Genomic DNA, 21,453 nt, shown 5'->3' with positions numbered 1-21,453 from the left:
AACATTTAGACAATGTATCTTATGTGTTTCACAAAGCATGGCTTTTCAGAAAGACCTAGTTACACAGGAATAGTTGCAATAAAATCAATGTTTATCTGACATTTTTATACTAAAAGTCAAGTTATGGACTTGTGTAGTCATCAATCCCCTCTTTGGAAGGAGTATGTGTGCAGCATGTCAACATTGGCACAAAACTCCACAACAACCAGCTGAGGTGTTCTCTTGATTTATGTAAATGTATTTATTATTATCAGCACATAAATGTACACTTACTGAATGTGCTTGGGTTGATATAAGGTCCCACTTTAGTACAAACTTTTTAATATTTTTTTTAAAGGCAACATGCATCATCATTAACCTTGACACAACAAAGATAAAGAAAGCCCTGTTCAACTGTTTTGAGTATGGCGATACAAAAAAAACCTAGAGGTAATTTGAGGTTACAGTTTGCACAACTATTATATTAAAAGGAGCCATTGTCAACAGGTCAACGCCAGGGTATCGATTATGTTTACTGTGTAAATGTTCATTTCTTCTTCTCATCGTCTTTGTCTTTCTTGCTGTCAGGTTTGGATCCTGTCTGTGAGGCCAGCGAGCCCATGGCATTCCGGATGGCCTCGTTGTTGGGGTCGACACCCGGTAGGTTCTCCAGGACGCTCTGGAGGAACTCTGGGTCCTGCATCACATCATAGTCCTCCTCATCCTGCAGAGAGAGATTAACATACGCTAGAAAAACAAGAGCATTTGAGCATGTGTAACAAGCGGGATATGTCCGCTACACATGTACACTTTCATCTCAGTGGTGTGAGAGAGTTGGCCGTACCTTAGCACCCTCTGAGTCTACAGGGGCTCCTGTGTCCATGTCCATTGACTCTGCACCAAACTCTGCTGGGTAGGATAGGACAGATGTTACAGACTGACTGTGCCATGTTATAACTGGTTATAACAGGTGTATGTCACTGACCTCCACCCTGCATGGACATCTGTAGAGCATAGGCAATCTGCTCGTCCTCCGTCATGCGGCTGAAGTCGGGCATAGCGGGCGTGGCCGTGTCAGCCTGGGGGACTGACATCTTCAGCAGAGCTTCGTCTGACTCTAGAACAGGAGGTGGTTAACAGTTTATCCACCCATATGCAGTGCCTCCCTTCAGGGAAGATCCAAGTACAGAGAGGGGAGAGAGATAATGGTGTATGGGCATTGGTTGGTTGCCAGTTATAGATGAGTGATTAGTTTGTAGGTGGAGGGTTATTGTTATGTGTACATGGTGTAGATGGAGAGTTGTGTATTTGTCTCACCGTCAGCGGTAGGCGAGGGAACCCCGGCCTCAGCAGCAGACACCACTGCTGCCCTGCGAGTCTCATCCTCCTGCCTTTGTCTCTGCTCCTCCATAGACACCCTCAGAGCCTGGAGAAGGCACAGAGTGCAGAAAAAGTTCAAAGGGGGAAGATTGTAGCATACGATAATAATCATCTAAAAAAGAGGCAGAGAGAGAGAACTAGAAAGTGTAAAAACTAGAGTGAGAGGGGATGATCAACCCATCTAGTCCTCCCCTCTCACCAGTGCCAGCTCTGGGTCTGCACTGGGGTCCACTCCAAACTCAAAGTCACTGGACCCCAGGCCCAGCATGGCTCCTCCCTCCCCAGCAAGGATAGGAGAGGACAGTAGGGCATCAGCCAGACTGGGGCCTGGAGGCACTGTCACAAGGTGGGACCCTGCTCCTTCCTTCCCATTCAGAGTGTTGATGAAGGCCGTCAGCTTTTCTGTGTTCACCTCCTGGAGACCAAAAGGAGGTTATATAAGGGAGACAGTGATGGCTATAAATAAATAATGAGACCAGATACATATTAGGTAAGATATTTGGTACCTCCTCTCCAAAGTTAATGATGTCCACACTGACTTTCTCTTTCTTTAGACGCTTTGCCATTTTCACCAGCTAGAGAGAATGTGACAGGAAATGATGTCAGAGGGGACATGCATGCACCTATCAACACACTGCATTGATAGAACACTCACATCCTTCTCGTTGTCCTCCACTGGGCTGCCCACAAAGGCAATTATACGCATCTTGTGGTTCTTCCCCTGTCTGTGCTTCAGAGCCAACTGGGAGAGGAGAGGACACAGGGTTCAGTGTCGTGACGTACAATAAGATGAAGTTGTATTGTATTATTGTGTAGTATACATACATGAGCCACTCTGATGCCTGTGCAGAAGCTGATGTTTCCACGGGGCTGGACAGCGTGCAGTTTAGACAGTATCCTCCCCGCGTCTGCAGTCAATGTGGTCAGCACCTCACAGTTACTGCGCAGAGAACAATAGTTACTACACATTTCTTACACTCAATCACTAAAAATAAATCACAAGTATCCAGGAATCCTGTAATATCTAAATGATGAATGTTTAAAATGTTTGTTGCGACCATAGGACAAGCACAAAGACACATCTCACACACACAGCTCCTTACTTGGCCATGGTGATGAGGCCCACATTGTTCTCAGGGTTGCTGCGCGTCTTGGAGTGGCACACAATGTTGACAGCATCTTGCTGGGCCTGAAGTCTGGTGGGGAGGAAGTCTCCATTCCTCATATACTCACTGTTGTCCACACTGAGGCACACAGACAACACAGTACATACATACGTTACACAGTGTAGCATGTAGGCCAGGGAGGGGCAACTCTAGTCCTCAGGGGCCAGAGTTGTGTCACACTCCCCCCCCCCCATCCCTATCAAACACAGCTGATTTAAACTAATTGCATTCTAAACTGAAGATCATAATTACTTGATTATTGGAGTCAAGTGTGTTAGCTGGAGCAAAAGTGTGACACCAACTAGGCTCCCGAGGACTGGAGTTGCCCATCCCCGATAAAGGCCCACTAGAGCTGGGTTTCCCAAACTTGGTCCTGGGGCCCCTCCTTGGGTGCACATTTAGTTTTTTGCCCCTACACTACACAGCGGATTCAAACCACCAAAACTTGATGAGTTCATCATTTGAATAAATGAGTTAATGCTGCCATTTGTACGTTTTTGGGCACACAGACCAAATTCACATAGAAATGTGAGTTATGTAATTCTCATTGAAAGCAAGTATTTTACGTTTGGTTTTGTACACCAGCTTCAAAACAACTGAAAATACAATATTTGTGGTTATTGAAAATATATTTCGCAGTGGTTTAGATGGTACAATGATGCTCTACACTATACTTGCTTTTTTGTCACAAATAAATGATAACTATTAGAATTTTAGCAACCAGGAAATGGCGGAGACATTTCTGCAACGTGCATCTAAGTGTCACCTTTAACTGGCAACAGTAACATTCTGCCAACCGTTTTCCCCAACCAGGACTCTCCATTTTACCCCCTTCTCCCATACTACTGCTAATCCCTAGACAGACTGATGGTAAGGGACATATTGAAGTGCATAGCTAGCGAATGTTGTCGATGTTGACATAGGAAGCTTTTATCCAGAACAACTTACAGTAGGCAGAAACAAAGACTGAGGTAATCGTTTACCGAACCTTGTGTTTAAACCACTGCCTTGTTCACCAAATAACAAAGAATACTAGCTAGCTAACGATACATTTCAGGATGTAATGCTTGCTACATTGGCGTAATCCATCACGACCTTACTTGAAACAACTTCTCGGAGAACATCTTGCTAACTAAGCTGCTCTAAATTCTCTGAAATATTTTATTGCAATCACAACCGTTTGCATGCCATAGCGAAGCTAGCATTAGCAAGCCAAAAATGACTCAGGAAAATGGCTAGGATTGCTGGCCGGAAGTGTTTACATAACTCATGTTAGCGGCAATTTCATAATACATTTTTAAAAAAGACGCACGTTCACATTAAATTAAACAAACTCTTCCTCTTACTTAGTTTAAAGAATAATACATATGACAATGTATTTGTTCTTTCCCTTACCAGACCATAGTACTTTCGAGCCCCATCTTGGAATCTTCTTGTTGCTATCTACGTCACCAGAACTGATGGGAAATGCAGTTCAGCCCCAATATACCTGCGCATATATTTGTTGACAATGACTTACACGTACACCACAGGAGGTTGGTGGCACCTTAATTGGGGAGGACGGGCTGATGGTAATAGCTGGAGCATAATTAGTGGAATGGTATCAAATACACCAAACCATGTAGTAATTCAGTAATTAGTGTAAATAACTCATTGTGGAACCAATACCAATACAAAAAATACAAAAAAATACAATCAATTGTGTATGAAAGTGTGTAGATATGTGAATGCACTCCTTAGCGCCCCCACCCCTCTCCCCCTGCACAGTTGTGAGCTATAATTTTAATGAAGTTATCTATTTTTATTTTATTATTTTTTAAAGCAAACACCACAAACTCATGTCGGGAAAAGAAAAAGGCGAAACTAATCTACGCCCGTTCTGATAAAAATCTTAGGGCATCTATCCTCGGGGGATGCCTTGCTTGACCACACCCTCCTTCCTTGCTCCTGGCCTGCCCTGCCTCTTCCACCAATCCATTTGTTTCTTATGGACAGAAAAGAGCACAAGCTCTGAGCTGTCCGATCAGGTCCATTGTTTACTGAGCGGCCACCATCTCCTGTGCCTTTCCTTCCATTATGAGCAGCCTCCACTGACATACGTTATGGACCAAGAGAGGCTGCAATCCACATTTTGGTTTGGTTTAATGAGCAGGTAAGCTGAGCAGGTCTATCAGGGTCAAAGGTAAACACATTAAAAAGAGCACAACTTGAGGGCCATGGTTGTTAATAATATTAACCAGGAATATATTGAGCTTTTTACAAAGAGGATGGATTAGGGAGGAAAAGTAGTGAACGCAAGAACACCTAATATTACATTTTTGGGGGCCCTGCTTAAGGCCTTCTTTGCCTCTCCTGCAAACAAAAACCTAAGTCAATATACTGTAAAATACCATGTCAAGGACAGAGACTCCCCCACTCACAAATAAAGTGATGTGAGTTTGTGGATCTACTGTAGTGTAGACCTACCCTTCCATTCCCTAAACAGTTGTATCATGTTCAGGAATAAGGACAAGAACCAACATTTAGAAAATAAGTTTATTCTAAAATCAGAGCCAATATGAAAAACATTACATCACTGAAAGATGGTAGAAGGAACAGGCAGCATGAGAAGGCATTTCCGTGACTACTATATACATATTTTATACAGGCAGAGTAAAAATAGAGTAATTGAAGCATAGACGGTAACCAGCAACATTGGCTCGGAGGCTGTGTGAAACATTCAACGTAGAAAAGCATGGGACATCCTTGCCCCAGAACAATGGAGAATATATCACTATCAAAATCAAGCATGAAATATAAAAAGTGAAATTGTCAAACAATCCCCTCCCATATGCAATACACTACTTAAGTCTGACATTTCCTGTCAGAAGAATACATTATTATACGTACAATCATCTACATGTACAACTTATGAATCATTTCAGGCTACAAGGTCATAATACAAATACAATAAATACGATTCTTGAAACTTTAAGATGGCAGACTTGTTCATATTGCATTAGTTCATATGTTCTGTAGTGTCTGTGTTGCAAGTGTACCGCCCTTTGAGCACCAAAGGGTGAGGTGTCTGTTGTGCTGTGGTCCAGTCAAGTCACCAGACGCTGCAATGGGTTTAATCCAGCATCTACACAGAAGCACACAGGCTTTAAAACAACATTGTTCTGACTGTCAGATGTTAGTTTGTAAAGTTAAGCATACGCTAAAAGTCATGATCAGCGTTCATGGAGTCAAATCCAGACCCTGTTGTCACACTAAGGCCCTTGTTATAATAAGACACAATACCATCTATTGAAAATGTGATTCAAAACATGGGAACATGGGGCTTGGAGTGTTTTCTTTGGTGGCCAACTGTTCTCAAAAAGCACAAGACTGAACTGAGCTCTTTGAAATGATGGGGAAGCTGAGCAGGGTTATCAGGGTCAAAGGTCAAAACATTCAAAAGAGCACAACTTTTAATTGAGGGCCATGTTTGGAAATTATTTAACCAGGAATACCATATCAGCTTTTTGAAAAGAGGGTGGGTTCGCGAGGAAAAGTAGACGCAAGAACTTGAAATGAATCAAACCATGTAGTAAGTTGTGTAAATAACTCATTTGGAACCAATACCACCCTCTCTTGTGCCCTTCCTTCCTATGTGCTTTAAAATACGTATATTTATCATGCAGGACAGCTCCTCTCAAATGGTGAGCGCTGCAACTCTGAAGGGTCATTAAACTCAGATCCGTTAGGAAAACATCAAGTTCATCAAAACTCAAGTTCTGAAGCATAGGTTTCCATGTAGTTTCCATATGCAGCAAGTTTGTTCAAGTCCATACCATTTTGATTGCTTTTCCAATTTGTCATGACAGTTGATCAGAAAGAGCACCACTTCAGGGCATGGCTGTGTTATTGTACTCCCCCATTCCCTTTAAACATCCCTATTGTCTCAGTGCATCGATGAACATGAATCATTTCCACCACAGGCTGATATCCCCCAGTTTGTCAGTCTGTCCATCTCTCCCTCTCTGCTTTGAACCACATGTGCACTCCCATCTACTTAGAAATGTGTCCTCACAATCAGGCCATGGTGGCCCTTTAAATCACTCTGTTGGAGTGAAATACAAGATCTAGCATAACCAGTAGGTAGTGATATGTGTCTGAAATATCCTACTACAGGATAAATAGTATGAGCTACCACACAGCGCTTGTGTTAGTATTCTACACAATGACTGAGCAAATGGGGGAAAAAAATAAACCCATGTTTATATAAACGCTAATGTACAAGAGGTGTACTACAGAGATGCAAACAAAGTCATTCACACAATGTGGTGAGTCACAAACTCAGTGGGGTGAAGCAGCCATTTCTGTAGCCAGCAGAAATCCCTTGTTGCTTATTAATGAAAGTCAGGTCAGTTAAAAGTATCAAAGTGCTTGAATGACGGTGGTAGAATTACCATTGCTTGAAGAACACTTATAATCTTTGTGCACAAAACAGTCTAAATGGCTGGGTGTGAATGAATGTGATGAAATTGAACTGTTATACAAAGACAGAAAAAGGCAGGTGTAGAGTGTGCGTTAAAAGCTCGCTCTGAATTTTGATTGGCTCATTCCTTTCAACCCTGCTGGTTGATTGGTCAATTTTCTTTCAAAGATACTTTTGATTGGTAGTGAGAATATAAAAACATGCTCAAACAAGAGTTTGAATGTATGTGTAACAGGACATTAAAGAAACAAAAATATGAGAGAGAGAGAGAGAGAGAGAGACACAGCTCAGCAAGACTAGCACCAGACAGACACAAAGGCACAGATATAAAAAGCTAGCGTTAGGTGTGGTCAGGTCACTGTCCTGTCCTTCTGTTACTGCTCCTCTTTGTCTCTTCTCTGGTGTGGTGAACCTCCATTCAAAGGATCATCAACTAGATTCAGCCGTGGGGCGATTTTTTTTTTCTTGAGCGGATGGTCAGGGGGCCGGAACATAATGACAAATAATTAGCAAATTGACCGCAAGAAAGCCCAAACATTAATAATATTTGACAAACAATTTCAAACCTTGCTTTCAAATCACAGATCTCTATTTTGCATAGGAATACTTTAGAACAGATTTCTTAAATTGAAATCATTTAGAGTGGATTTGCTGGTGTTTACCTTTTTTGTCCACCAATAAAAAAAATTGCATCCGCCAGGTCTCCAGTTGGAGAACCCCGCTCTATTCTAAGGGTATGGAGGTGGCGGCCATTACTATGTTCTTGCTCTGGTCTCTCACTCCTAGATCAATATAGCACATGTGGTCTCATCAGAGAGGAAGATTCCAGGATAACCATGGAGACAGTGACAGACAGAGCCTTCCCATCAGCCAGTAACACTGTGTATGGCAGTGGAGGCTGTTGAGGGGAGGACGGCTCATAATAATGACTGGAACAGTGCAAATGGAATGGCATTAATCCATGTGTTTGATGTATTTTATACCATTCCACTCAAGACATGACCATGAGCCCGTCCTCCCCAATTAAGGTGCCACCAACCTCCTGTGGTGTATAGCCTACCCATACTGCCCTACCAAGAAAAAAGGCAGTAACTGCTCATTTGGTCAAAAATGAGTTAGCATGTATTTAATGTAGCAAAAATGACTTAATCATGTGGGCAAGTGTAACAGTATAACTTTAGACCGTCCCCTCGCCCATACCCGGGCGCGAACCAGGGACCCTCTGCACACAACAGTCACCCACGAAGCATCGTTACCCATCGCTCCACAAAAGCCGCGGCCCTTGCAGAGCAATGGGAACCACTACTTCAAGGTCTCAGAGCAAGTGACGTCACCGATTGAAACGCTATTTAGCGCGCTCCACCGCTAACTAGCTAGCTATTTCACATCCGTTACACAAGTATCCTGCCTCGCATTGTTTTTGAGAAAACGGGGTTGATATTAGCAGTAACTCCACTAGGTAACTGTGAAGCTAAGGTAAATAAAAGCTATTTTTCCCAACAGTTACTGCCTTTTTGCTTGGTAGGGCAGAATAGCTCTGGCCTGTACATTCCTGCCCCCAACTCCAGTCAGTCAGCTACTGTATACATCCATAATCTAAAAGAATAGAAGGTCTGTGTGATGAAGTCATATGTTCTGTCCACAGCAGTAATAGTGTGGTCATAATAAAAATAATAAAAAAACACTACATAGAGGTGTGGACAGATGTAGAATGATAACATATGAGATATTATGTTCGAAGTCACTGAAAACGGAACCCTAATACTGTCCACAAGAAGGAATGCACAAAGTAACAGAACAGAGAGTGATATAGAGCATGGTGTTCCTCCTCCACACTGTTGATACAGGGGTGTCTAAGCCCACGTCCCTCTCCCCTTCAGGCTTTGTGATAGGTGGGACAGTGTATGTGGGTTTCGTGACACAGAGACTCCTGTAACTTAGTTGGAGAAGGGTTTCTAGCAGCATACCCATGTGTCTGTCTGGCTGACCAAGCCTTCAGACAGCCACCACCTCCCCACACATATATACACCACTCTCCCTCTTTGTTCCTCTCTCTGGCACCCAGTCACACTCTCCCTCACTTCACCACCCCCCCCATCCCGTTCAGTCAGCCTGAAGTATGTTCCAAACCTCCCCCGCAGAAAAGGAGGGATGGATCGACAGAGTGAGAATGGAGGATGCAAGACTACTCTCCCCCTCTCACTCTTCCACCCACCTCCTTGGTTCCAGAATCACCTTTTCCTCAGATGACTCCAGATCAGTTGTTACTGTGGGGAACACACAGGAGGGAGGCCAGTGAGCCATGGGAAACACCATAGTGAAGATCTTAAGAAGAGGAGGAAAAGGATTGGACCAGACTTACAAAGCAGATGTTAGTCTCTGGGACAATGTCTGATAGTGAGATGGCATCTTCATTACCCGACTGATCACCTGGCGCTTCCACTTCCGCACCCATACTGAGAGACAGAGAGAGAAGACTGATAAGGGTGTGTGTGTGTTCACGTAAGTGGGAATACATGAATCAGTGGTGTAATTCATTTGTGTACCTGTGGGAGACACCGTGGTCTTGGTCTGTGCTTGTTACTGCTCTATGTACCTCAACCCCTACTGACCTAGAGAGAGAGTGAGAGAGAGAGGGCGAGAAACACATGAGAAATGGATGACTTGAAGAGGAGGACTGACTTTGTGGAGGAGAGGGGATGGAGGGATGTGTTACTGTAGCAGAGGAGAGGAGGAGGTGAGTCCTGTGCTTCCTAATGAGGACGTGGAAAAGTTGGCCTCTGCATCCCCTGACCCTCCCGCCAGGGGAGGTGTCCTTGGCACCAGGTCTGGCCTGCCCGACTGCATGCCTGAACAGAAAGAGGGAGTAAAGAGGGGAACTAATGGCACAATTCCAAGTCGACCCCTAATCCCTTGTCCATACGCACTTCATGTAGCTCTGGTCCACCTTGACCTCTAATCCCACATACAATAAATGTTTGTGTTAACTGTTCACTCACCACTGTCTCCCTCTGCGTCAGCCTTGTTGAAGTGTGATTGGTAGACGAGTCGGGAGTCCACCACAGACTGTCCAGCAGCGTGGGAGAGGGGGGTGGGGCCTCCCAGGGTAGGAGCTCTCCTCAGACCCCCCGGACCCCCACCACGAGACTTCTTGGATGGGGAGAGCTTCACTGAGGGGTGGGGAAAACAAAATAACGACAGCACGTTATATCATAAAAAGTTAATATTGAAACAGAAGATACACACACAGCAGTCTTACATGGGATCTTCTTGAACACTGTGTTACACATGAATTGTTGGAAGCGCTCAGCGTAGAAGCCTGGTCTGTGCACCGACACTGTATCCTACAGAGGAAAAGGAATAAACCAGTTACAACCTGATATAGGCCTGACATAAGCAGTGGCAGATCTGACACATGCATCTGTGGCATCTTTCATAATGTACTACAGGTAATGTGTGTGTGTGTAGGATCTTACCCCATCATGGACGAGGGCCTTCCACGAGTGTTCCAACTTCTTGATGAACCTGAAAAACAGTCTTCGTGAACGTAGCTCAGTTGGTAAAGCATGGCGCCAGGATAGTGGGTTCGACTCCCGGGACCATCCATACGTAAAATATAAGCACGCATGACTAAGTCGCTTTGGATAAAAGCATCTGCTAAATGGTATATACAGTGAGCTCCAAAAGTATTGGGACAGTGACACATTTGTTGTTGTTTTGGCTCTGTACCCCAGCACTTTTTGGATTTAAAATGATACAATGACTATGAGGTTAAAGTGCAGACTGTCAGCTTTGATTTGAGTGTATTTTCATCCATACCAGGTCAGTGTATCATTTCAAATAAAAAAAAAACTGGGGTAAAACAAAAAATGTGTCACTTTCCCAATACTTTGAGTACTGTGTCATTATATTACCATGTGAAATTGTATGAAATCTGTACACAAGAACGCACACACACAAAGAAACACAAGCACCTACCTGTAGGACTGCAGAATGTCGATGATGCCGATAAAGACCAGCAACCTCTCTCCTTTAGAGTTCCTGGCTGGGATCCCGCCCATACTGAAATGACATATGCCACACCAACCAATCACCATAAACAAATCCTGATTTATGTGACAATTTGCACTTTTCCCAAGGTAATATTGTGTGATGTATTGATTGACTCACTGGTCCTCAGACTCCAGGGCTCCCTTCCCGCGGGCCTCTCCCTGTATAGACTCCATGGCTGTGCAGTATAGACTTTTCTGGGCCTGGGGTCGGCGCTGGTCTGGGGTCACCGCCCCCTCTGACCCCCCACTGTCCCCCATCTGCCCCCCACCTCGCTCCCTCTCTCTACTAGCCTGCTCCAGGTTATGGATCCCCACCAGTAGACTGTAGTCCATGATTTTAAAACTCTGCAGGAGCTGGAGAACACACACAAACACGTAAGTGTTACTATACAGTAGACCCAAACAGCACACACAGAACACACACACCCACCCTCCCTCCCTCACCAGGCAGTCTCTCTGGATGGTCTTGCTAAGGGCGTTGTAGTTGTCCGTCTCCAGCAGTAGTCCATCAGGCAGGTCCTGGATGAAGTCCAGGTCTTTAAAGGTGGGAAAAGTCTTGTCCCTCTCCTTGGCTGAGGCCCGTCTCTTATAGGTGGAACCCTTCATGTCGTACTTATGGTGCATGTGGACCACGCGGGGCAGCAGGTTGTTCATCACCACCAGGCGGATGTTTTTCCCTCCCGCCTGGATGCAGTACAGACCGTAGAACTTAGGGAGCAGGGTCCGTTTGTTCTGATTCAGGTTCTATAGAGAGGGAAGAGACGGGTAGAAAGGAGAGGAGGAGAGTGAAAAAGACGAGGCCACCACAGACAGCTTGGTATTATATAAACACTAAAACACAGGCCACCACAGACAGCTAGGTATTACATAAACACTAAAACACAGGCCACCACAGACAGCTAGGTATTATATAAACACTAAAACACAGGCCACCACAGACAGCTAGGTATTATATAAACACTAAAACACAGGCCACCACAGACAGCTAGGTATTATATAAACACTAAAACACAGGCCACCACAGACAGCTAGGTATGTGCAACTGCACATGGGAACAACGATTGTACTTTTTGGAGAAATGTCCTCTGGTCTGATGAAACAAAAATAGAACTGTTTGGCCGTAATGACCATCGTTATGTTTGGAGGAAAAAGGGGAAGGCTTGCAAACCGAAGAACACGATTCCAACCGTGAAGCACGTGGGTGGCAGCCTCATGTTGTGGAGGTGCTTTGCTGCAGGGGGTACTGGTGTACTTCACAAAATAGATGGCATCATGAGCAAGGGAAATGATGTGGATATATTGAAGCAACAACTCAAGACATCAGTCAGGAAATTAAAGCTTGGTTGCAAATAGGTCTACCAAATAGACAATGACCCCAAGCATACTTCCAATTTTGTGGCAAAATGGTTTAAGGACATCAAAATCAAGGTATTGGAGTGGCCATCACAAAGTCCTGACCTCCATCCTATAGAAAATATGTGGGCAGAACTGAAAAAGCGTGTGCGAGCAAGGAGGCCTTACAAACCTGACTTAGTTACACCAGCTCTGTCAGGAGGAATGGGCCAAAATTCACCCAACTTATTGTGGGAAGCTTGTGAAAGGCTACCTGAAACGTTTGACCCAAGTTAAGCAATTTAAAGGCAACGATACCAAATACTAATTGAGTGTATGTAAACTTCTGACCCACCGGGAATGTGATGAAAGAAATAAAACCTGAAATAAATCATTCTCTCTACTATTATTCTGACATTTCACATTCTTAAAATAAAAGTGGTGATCCTAACTGACCTAAGACAGGGAATTTTTACTAAGATCAAATGTTGGGAATTGTAAAAAACTTCCGACTTCAACTGTATCTGTCCATGAAGTCTCCCCCCTCCTCCTTCAATGTATCTCCATGAAGTCCCCACCCCTTCAATATCTCACCATAAAGTATCCTGGTAGTAGCTTCTGGAGAAACTCAGCCTCTTTGTGCTGCACTGTCTTGATAATGAACTCATCATCACTGGACACGTAGAAGAGAGAGCCGCTGGCGCCGGAGTTAGACAGCTCTATCAGGCCATCGTTACACAGAGAGTACTGTAGGAGAGGAGTTAGGTAGCATCCTGACCACAGAACTACAACCAGACACAACCAATCAACCATAGAGAACTACAACCAGACACAACCAATCAACCATAGAGAACTACAACCAATCAAACAGATTAAATTAAGTGAATTTTTGTGGTCTACTGACCAGGTAGTCGTCTGGCCGGATGCCAAAGAGTTCTCTGAAGTAGCGGAAGGCGATGGGGGCGTAGGTCTTAAACCTGAAATCACTGTAGTGGTGGGCAGGGGTCAGGTTACTGCCCTCACTGAGACAGAGAGAAGGGTGTTAATGAGTGCTGAATACAGGAAGACTTCTCTCCAGCATAAATGCAAGATGGGCACAGACAAGTGGTGTAGCGCAGTTCAGGGGGAAAAAAAAGATTCTAGCTAATCTCATGCTGTTTTACACATCTGTAATTATTTGCATATGCTACATGTTTCAGTTTTCTTAGCTAATCTCATGCTGTTTTACAGATTTTGCCATGAGGCTGAGAGAACGTGTTTCAGTTTTAAAGCCAATTTCCTGTAATTATAAACATTTCCTTCATGGTTTATGACATGTTCATATAGTATCTGGGGGCCCAACTTATATTTTAGGGGGTGTCGGGTGGCCCCCATACCTCATGCGGGTGCTCAGGGGTTGTGTGCTACACCAGTGACACAGACACACAAAGAGAGACACAGACACACAAAGAGACACACACACACACGTCTAACCTAGGGAAGAAGATGCTCTCGACCACCACAAAGTCCTGCATGAGAACATCTCTCTCAGCCTTCTGACTCAGGCTGCCCACAGTGTGAGTGATGCCCAGCTGAATTGCTCCTTTCAGGGCTGACGACGTAGTCTGGAGGGGGAAGTGGAAGCTTGGTTTGTCAAGAGAGATTGATAAATTCATTGTGTCTGAGGAAATCTCATGTTATAATTAATCTATGACTCTCAAATGCTTGTGTACATTACATTCTGCGAGTCATCATTGGCTGTGGACGAGGAAGGGTTTCAGGCTACGGGTAATTTTAGCACACATGTGGTGTGTGTGTGTGTGTGTGTGTGTGTGTGTGTGTGTGTGTGTGTGTGTTGACCCCATGCTGACCTTCTTATAGGTGGTCTCTCCAGTGTTCGTCTCAACTCCTCTGTGTCCAATGGTCTTCTTCATACTCTGACTGGATCCAGGAATCTGAGACAGAGAGAGAGAGACAGGATGAAAGAGAGAGGAGAGAAAGATGGAAGAGAGGATGGGAAGAAATAAAAGGTATTAAGAAACTAAAGAAATGCACTGTAGAGTTGTGTGTTTGACTCCATTAAAACAAGTTTCAGCGTCACCCTGTTCTCTCCATTGTTTGGTTTTATGACACACGGCTTAAAGATAAACATCAGCCATTGACACACAGAAACCATCAAAACCAGTTCCCCCTCCCTTTCCACATATCCTGCGTCTTCTCCCTAGACAGAGAGGTGATATACAACACATCTTCACCAGGGTCTATAAATGTTGCGTAAATACACACACTGTTCCCTAAACCTAAAGGTAGTGGAAAACACAGTTTCATCAACAGTGCTCCAGCATCATCAGCAGAGTGCTGTAATTAGTGGTTGTGTGAGTCAGGGATGGTGTCCGTCTTACCTCGGGGGATGCCATTTTCCGAGACCCACTGGACCCTTGAGAGGAGAGAGAAAAAAGGAAAACATATTGGAGAGTATAGTGATGTCGGCCTATTTTCGTTAGGCTCCTCCATGTTCCATGCGCAACTCAGTCCTCTTAGAATCGAATAGTTACCGACAGAACTTAGCTAATATCACAGAGCTAGAGTCATGCTAGACAGCTGTAGTGATGAACTTGTCATATAGTATAGTAGTTTATGGAGGAAGGAACCTGCATTAAAGCGTCTGATCGGGTTGTGTGATGTCTGGAATGACACATCGTCGTTGATATACATTGCGCACGGAGGGGTCAATTGGCGGGAAGAACGCAATATAAAAAGACACATTGGTTATACCAGAACTGTGATTTGGGGCATGTCGTCATTGTTCTTATTCAAATTGTTACAAAAGCCACAAACAAGTTCATTAAATCATTGTTCAAAACAATACTTATTATTTCTACCTTGTTCTTGGCTACAGAAGGATTTTCAAACTGGAAGGTGTATTATTCTCTTGTCCATAAAAATACTCAGATATCAGTTATATTAGTAGACCTTTTAAAACAAATATTAAGGCCGTATCCAGTGTATTGTTATTTCATCTTGATCATCTGGAAAAGCACATGTGACATTCTTTCTTCCATTAGGCTACTTTCAGTCAGTTTAAAAAAGTGGATTTCACTTAGTAACTGTAGTGTAGCCTACCGATACAAAATCTGAAGAAAAACTATGGCTGACTTTAAGTGGAGGGAAAAGCACGTCTTCGCCTGTTTGGCAGTTTTTCGCTCAATTTCAGGCCATATGATAAAGGTGAGCCAGCAGACCTTACCCAAGGCATTTGCTGAATATGCTAAAAGATTATCAGGGCAAAGGATGGAGAGACTACAAACCTCAGTCATCCTGCTGAGTTCGATACTCTGGGGGTGAACATGCTGGTGTTCCTTGGTATAAATAATCATTTGTTTTATCGGATTGTATATTTAGGATTTAGCCTAAGGATAATAGGCCTATTCGTTTTAAGCCTAAACCAATGTTCATTCAAGTGTTATAAAGAATGTTAAAGGCTAAATAATAATTTATGTAATCTGATTGATGTTGACTATTATATAAATGCACAATTTGTAAGCTATTCAAAAAAAAGTTGTTTGCGAGACAACTCCGACAGACTCATCATTCATTTATTTTTTGTTCCCGCTTATTGAAAGTGCTGCTGCAGGAGCTTATACCCGATTGTCCGTTGCACAATTCAAGGACATTAATAAACACTTCGACAATATTAGTTTAACTTGTCAAAGTAACGTTTACTGCAATTTATTGACAGTAGCCTATGTGTAGGCCTATATTATTGGTTGTTTGGTTTGCAAAGAGGGATTTAACGGCACAATTTATTTTTCATGCTCTCCGCTCTTTCTACATTGTTCTCTTTCATTGTTAATAATCTAACTACCACATGTATTGAAATTGTAGGCTACGGCAATTAGGGTGTAGGCCATTTGGCATGCCGCCCTGCTGTGTGCTCACTGCACTAAGACTCCAGCGGTGTAGTCAAATTCAAATAGGTTCAACTGTCGATGACATTCAGCCCAAGAGATAACAACCAATAGCCTATTATAAAACATTGTCAATTTGTGCGACAAACATGCCAACATAGAAAAACACAGCAAACACGTGTGTGAAAAATCTAGAAGCAAAATATGTCTGGTATTTTCTCAATGTTATCACATCATCATGACAATGCTTGAAATATGTGCTCCTCACAAAAGGATTCCCCATTTAAAATTGTGTGCGTGTGTGAGATTCGCCTTCTCACCCACTCCATGAGAACTTCAGGCCTGTAACCAATAGCAACTGCTATTTCTGAGTTTCAACATGTGTTGAAATATTACAATATTACAACCAGTTGGCAAAAAACTTGTCTGCTGTTATTGTAATAGTGTGGGCAGGTCAGAGTTATGTTGAGGACAGTGAGAGGCAAGAGGAGGGAGACCTACTGAAAATATATCATGGAAAGGTGGCGTACTGATAGCGAAACAGGAAACAGCCTAATGGCTACCTGTCTGTGATATTAGGCTAGGCCTATTCAAATTGTGAGATGGATGAAATCAATCAATTAAACCAATCCACATTACTTGAGCAAACGCCACAAGGATTCGTTCGTTCAGGGAGTGGAGAGGCACTGTGTCTTGCTAAACCATGTTGTAGCCATTTCACTGCAAAATGCATTGCACACACAATAGAAAGCAAACACGAACAATAGAAAACAACCGTTAACAGCCTGTATTTGGTCCACTCGTCCTTTGCTTGCTCTCAGCTTGCTCAAATGCCACAAGGCCCTGTAATGCCTGTAAGAGGCACTCACAGGAAGGAACGAAGCACACGCTCAGCCACTCTCTCACACACAAACACACACTGCAACACCATGCAGATACCTCTCTGCAAGGCTCTCCTCCAGAACTGAGTCCTAATGTCTATGGAAGAAGATACAAAACAACTACAACCAGTTACACATGAACAAGGCATGCATGCAACCAAATTAGGCCTCAATCACATTGCTCGCCTCTAAATTAGCCTAAATGGACCACATGCTACAGAGTAGAGGTCGATCGATTATGATTTTTCAACGCCGATACCGATTATTGGAGGACCAAAAAAGGCGATACCGATTAATCGGCTGATTTTTTTATTTTTAATTTGTAATAATGACAATTACAACAATACTGAATGAACACTCATTTTAACTTAATATAATACATCAATAAAATCAATTTAGCCTCAAATAAATAATGAAACATGTTCAATTTGGTTTAAATAATGCAAAAACAAAGTGTTGGAGAAGAAAGTAAAAGTGCAATATGTGCCATGTAAGAAAGCTAACGTTTAAGTTCCTTGCTCAGAACATGAGAACATATGAAAGCTGGTGGTTCCTTTTAACATGAGTCTTCAATATTCCCAGGTAAGATGTTTTAGGTTGTAGTTATTATAGGAATTATAGGACTATTTCCCTCTATACCATTCGTATTTCATTAACCTTTGACTAATGGATGTTCTTATAGACTCTTTAGTATTGCCAGTGTAACAGTATAGCTTCCGTCCCTCTCGTTGCTCCTACCTGGGCTCGAACCAGGAACACAATGACAACAGCCACCCTCGAAGCAGCGTTACCCATGCAGAGCAAGGGAAATAACCACTCCAAGGCTCAGAGCGAGTGACGTTTGAAACGCTATTAGCGCACGCTAACTAGCTAGCCATTTCACTTCGGTTACACCAGCCTCATCTCGGGAGTTGATAGGCTTGAAGTCATAAACAACGCAATGCTTGACGCACAACGAAGAGCTGCTGGCAAAACGCAAAGAAAGTGCTGTTTGAATGAATGTTTACACGCCTGCTTCTCCCTCCCACCGCTCAGTTAGATACTTGTATGCCTGTATGCTCAGTCAGATTATACTATTATATTATTATCCTGCAACGCAGGACACGCTAGATAATATCTAGTAATATCATCGCCCATGTGTAGTTATAACTAGTGATTATGATTGATTGATTGTTTTTATAAGTTTAATGCTAGCTGGCAACTTACCTTGGCTTACAGCATTTCCGTAACAGGCAGTCAGTCTCCTTGTGGAGTGCAACTAGAGAGGCATGTCGTTATAGCGTTGGGCTAGTAACTGTAAGGGTGCTAGATCGAATCCCTCGAGCTGACAAGGTAAAACTCTGTCGTTCTGCCCCTGAACAAGGCAGTTAACCCACTGTTCCTAGGCCGTCATTGCAAATAAAAATTTGATCTTAACTGACTTGCCTAGTTAATATATTTTTTTTTTTAAATCTCCCATGGAAGCGAAATCTGTATCCATTCCACCCTAAACTAACGTTACTTAGCCTAATTGATTAGTGACTGCCTGTTTTTGTCAGGAGTCCAAAAGCTGTAGAACAACATTACTGTGTCAACAACAGACATGGCCACCACATTCTATCCACGAAAACAATTGTGCTGGCATTACAAGTAAATATTCAACACACACCTAGTTAGCTAGCCAACATTGCTGGCTGGCCTCCGTTTGTTGGGTTGGCTAGTTAGCCGGCTAACATCAATTAACAGGTGTTTCGTCCTACTACGAGATGCGGCAAATATTACAAAATATCAACAAAGACCCACTGGTTTCGAGCATGGCAAATAGTTAACAGAGGCAGTAAATTAGCCAACTAACGTTACTGTAGTTAGTTAACATTGCTGGAGTTCGAGACTTTGCACCATTCAGGGTGAGCTAACATTAACGACATCTGATTGAAAATAACCAAATTTTCGGGTGTGCGGCTATCCCATCCCAAGCCCTTAATACAAACACCATAAAGTACATAACCCAATTTCAAGCGTGTAACGTTAGATGCCTAGCTAGCTATAACGCAAACCATCCGATCCGTTTGTTGATATTAGCAAACTAGCTAACAGCAACTGTGATAACGTTAGCTAGCTCAGACAGGAGAAATTAAGTCAGTTGAATTCAGACAAAATGACCATATTCAGCTACAGGCTGTGCTGAATCTGTAGCTACGTTAATTAGATTACATTTTCGTGCAAACTACTTCACGGAGACCTAAATTAGTTATTATAGATACCTGTCGGAGCAGTCAATCCCGAATCGACTGGAACGGCGGTCGCCATTTTGGATTGGCCGGTATCGGAACAGATAGAACAAATTTTTGGCATGGGTATCCACCTAGCTAGTAGATGGCCAGCGGCAAAGTCAAAATGGGCTATATCGTAAAAATATATGAAAACCAAAATGTGCTATTTGGTATTAATTTGGGGTTAAGGTTAGAAATACAGTCAGCAGTGTGGTTCTGGTTAGATTTAAAATAAAAATGTAAGAAGATACATTGTAGAAATAGGCTGGTTTATGACTTTGTGTATCTCCCTTAGACCGGTTCGTACATAAAACATTCTAAATAAGGCTGCAAAGACATCGATTTAATGGCAGGGGGGAACAGAGATAATATGCATACTTTCTTTATGAAACACCATTTTCCACCACCATAATAGAGTTGCTAATGCTAGTTCCTGATGTTGCGCTCTTCTTCGATGACGTTTAACGGCGGTTGGCATCCAATAAACTTGCATTACCGCCACCTACTAGACTGGAGTACAACTCCCTTATACTTTGCTTGAAAAAATAAATAAACAAATATCCTACCATCTAAAACTACAAAAAATGAATAAAAATTAACACCACCCTACTCCACTATTTAAATGTATTTAGTCCTACCTCAGGCCAACAACCTTAACACATCCTGTAATTATTCTAATGTCAAGCCCGCACACCCAAATACCTCTCTGCAGCTGCCACCACAACCTCAATTTTCTGTGACTTAGGTTCCATCCCTGCAGTACAGTTGATAACCATTGCTATAAATGCACAAAATCCAATCTTCCAGAAACGTATATTACTTGTTGGCATATCCCTCTGTACTGGTACAGATCTACAACTCACACCACTCCTATCAGGATCCCTCCCCTTGACCTATCTTACTCTACTTTCTTCAATGCCTCAATATATGGCAACTCCTGCACTACTCTAACCCTGGAAACCTCAACCTGCCTCTCTTGCACTGGACATTTTTGATCCTCAGCCCCATCGGCACCCCTACAACTAACACATACCACTACCTTCCCCAATGCTACACATTCCTTTGTCTCATGCCCTTCTGCACACTTCTCACAACTAGGAATCTCCCTCCAACACACTGCTGCCACATGCCCAAAAGCTTGACACCTGTAACAATGTAATGTATTTGGCACAAAATATTGTACAGGATAACTTAAATATCCTCACATCACTTTATTGGGCAAAGACTCAACATCAAAACTCAAAAGAACAGACAATGACTCTTCTGTTTCACCACTTGCCATGTTGTTTGCGTCGCACCAAATGACGAGCATCACAAACACCGGGAATCTTCCCCTTCAGTTGGTCAACTTTTACATTTACTGTTAACCCAGTAATCAATCCTTTCAATGGTGCCATTATCTTGAGAGCAAAACAATTCACATTTCTTGCTCCCGTTCGTTTAATGTGGAATGCCTTCTCCCTCTGAACAGCAGAAACACAAACAATTATCACAAGACCACTTCTGGTTCAACCTCATTCATTTCCATTTCTCCTCCTGTCTTCAGCTCAATCTGCTTACACTTTCTACAATTATTCTTTAACAAATTATCTCCCTTTTTCCCGCCATTTTTAAGCCACTCAAGCTCAGCCTCTTCCTTCCTCTCTCTCTTAGACCTCCTCTGCCTCTCTTTTCCCTCCATTCCTCCTCCGTATTCCAAATATACACCTCCTTATGATAATACTGCACTTCTCCTGACATACATCTTGTTCTTGCATTCTCAAGGGATGCCATTTAGCCGGCTGTCACAATCTCCAGAATCTTCGTCTTGATGTTCTTCTAGCCACTCTAGCATGGTGGTGGAAAATAGTGTTTCATAAAGAAAGCACATAGTTTCTCCATATTTTTCTGCCTTCTCGCCACTAAATCAAATTGAGGAAATCGATGCCTTTGCAGCCTGAATGGAGAATGTTTCATGTAAGAACCGGTCCACCGGGGATACAAGTGTATATAACCGGCTTCATACAATGCCTTTGGACGGTGAGATGAAACCACTCAATATTGCCATCTGCCAGGCTTTGGG

The 21,453-nt window shown here is 43.0% G+C and overlaps 2 protein-coding genes across 6 annotated transcripts; both read right to left on the bottom strand.

The window, feature by feature from the left end:
- Nucleotides 1-217: 217 nt before the first annotated feature.
- On the bottom strand, nucleotides 218-4,585 carry LOC110508390 (26S proteasome non-ATPase regulatory subunit 4). 4 transcript variants are annotated; one of them, XM_021588897.3, is made up of 10 exons: nucleotides 3,921-4,585; nucleotides 2,463-2,603; nucleotides 2,185-2,299; nucleotides 2,015-2,101; nucleotides 1,866-1,934; nucleotides 1,559-1,774; nucleotides 1,297-1,405; nucleotides 965-1,096; nucleotides 824-888; nucleotides 218-703 (listed from the first exon to the last, which is right to left on the bottom strand). In XM_021588897.3, the coding sequence occupies exons 1-10, from the start codon at nucleotides 3,944-3,946 to the stop codon at nucleotides 527-529; spliced, it is 1,137 nt and encodes a 378-aa protein (XP_021444572.1). In that variant the 5' UTR covers nucleotides 3,947-4,585; the 3' UTR covers nucleotides 218-526. The 4 variants fall into 4 exon arrangements, with proteins under 4 accessions (XP_021444572.1, XP_021444578.1, XP_090079610.1 ...); XM_021588903.3 differs by having other exon boundaries at nucleotides 824-885; XM_090223484.1 differs by lacking the exon at nucleotides 3,921-4,585 and adding an exon at nucleotides 3,474-3,768.
- A 461-nt stretch (nucleotides 4,586-5,046) lies between these two features.
- On the bottom strand, nucleotides 5,047-19,857 carry LOC110508369 (phosphatidylinositol 4-phosphate 5-kinase type-1 alpha). Of its 2 annotated transcripts, none has more exons than XM_021588862.3 (16): nucleotides 19,383-19,857; nucleotides 14,753-14,787; nucleotides 14,222-14,305; nucleotides 13,845-13,975; nucleotides 13,276-13,393; nucleotides 12,966-13,118; nucleotides 11,484-11,783; nucleotides 11,158-11,393; nucleotides 10,966-11,049; nucleotides 10,464-10,512; nucleotides 10,247-10,331; nucleotides 9,987-10,157; nucleotides 9,704-9,836; nucleotides 9,534-9,599; nucleotides 9,350-9,443; nucleotides 5,047-9,254 (listed from the first exon to the last, which is right to left on the bottom strand). In XM_021588862.3, exons 1-16 carry the CDS (start codon nucleotides 19,471-19,473, stop codon nucleotides 9,252-9,254), a joined length of 1,833 nt encoding a protein of 610 aa, XP_021444537.3. In that variant the 5' UTR covers nucleotides 19,474-19,857; the 3' UTR covers nucleotides 5,047-9,251. The 2 variants fall into 2 exon arrangements, with proteins under 2 accessions (XP_021444537.3, XP_090079583.1); XM_090223457.1 differs by having other exon boundaries at nucleotides 17,198-19,436.
- Nucleotides 19,858-21,453: the final 1,596 nt, after the last annotated feature.

The sequence above is a fragment of the Oncorhynchus mykiss genome, chromosome 3 (assembly GCF_057628025.1).
Source record: "Oncorhynchus mykiss isolate SJ-2025 chromosome 3, ASM5762802v1, whole genome shotgun sequence".
Lineage (NCBI taxonomy): Eukaryota > Metazoa > Chordata > Actinopteri > Salmoniformes > Salmonidae > Oncorhynchus > Oncorhynchus mykiss.
This window is presented reverse-complemented; position numbering and strand designations above follow the sequence as displayed.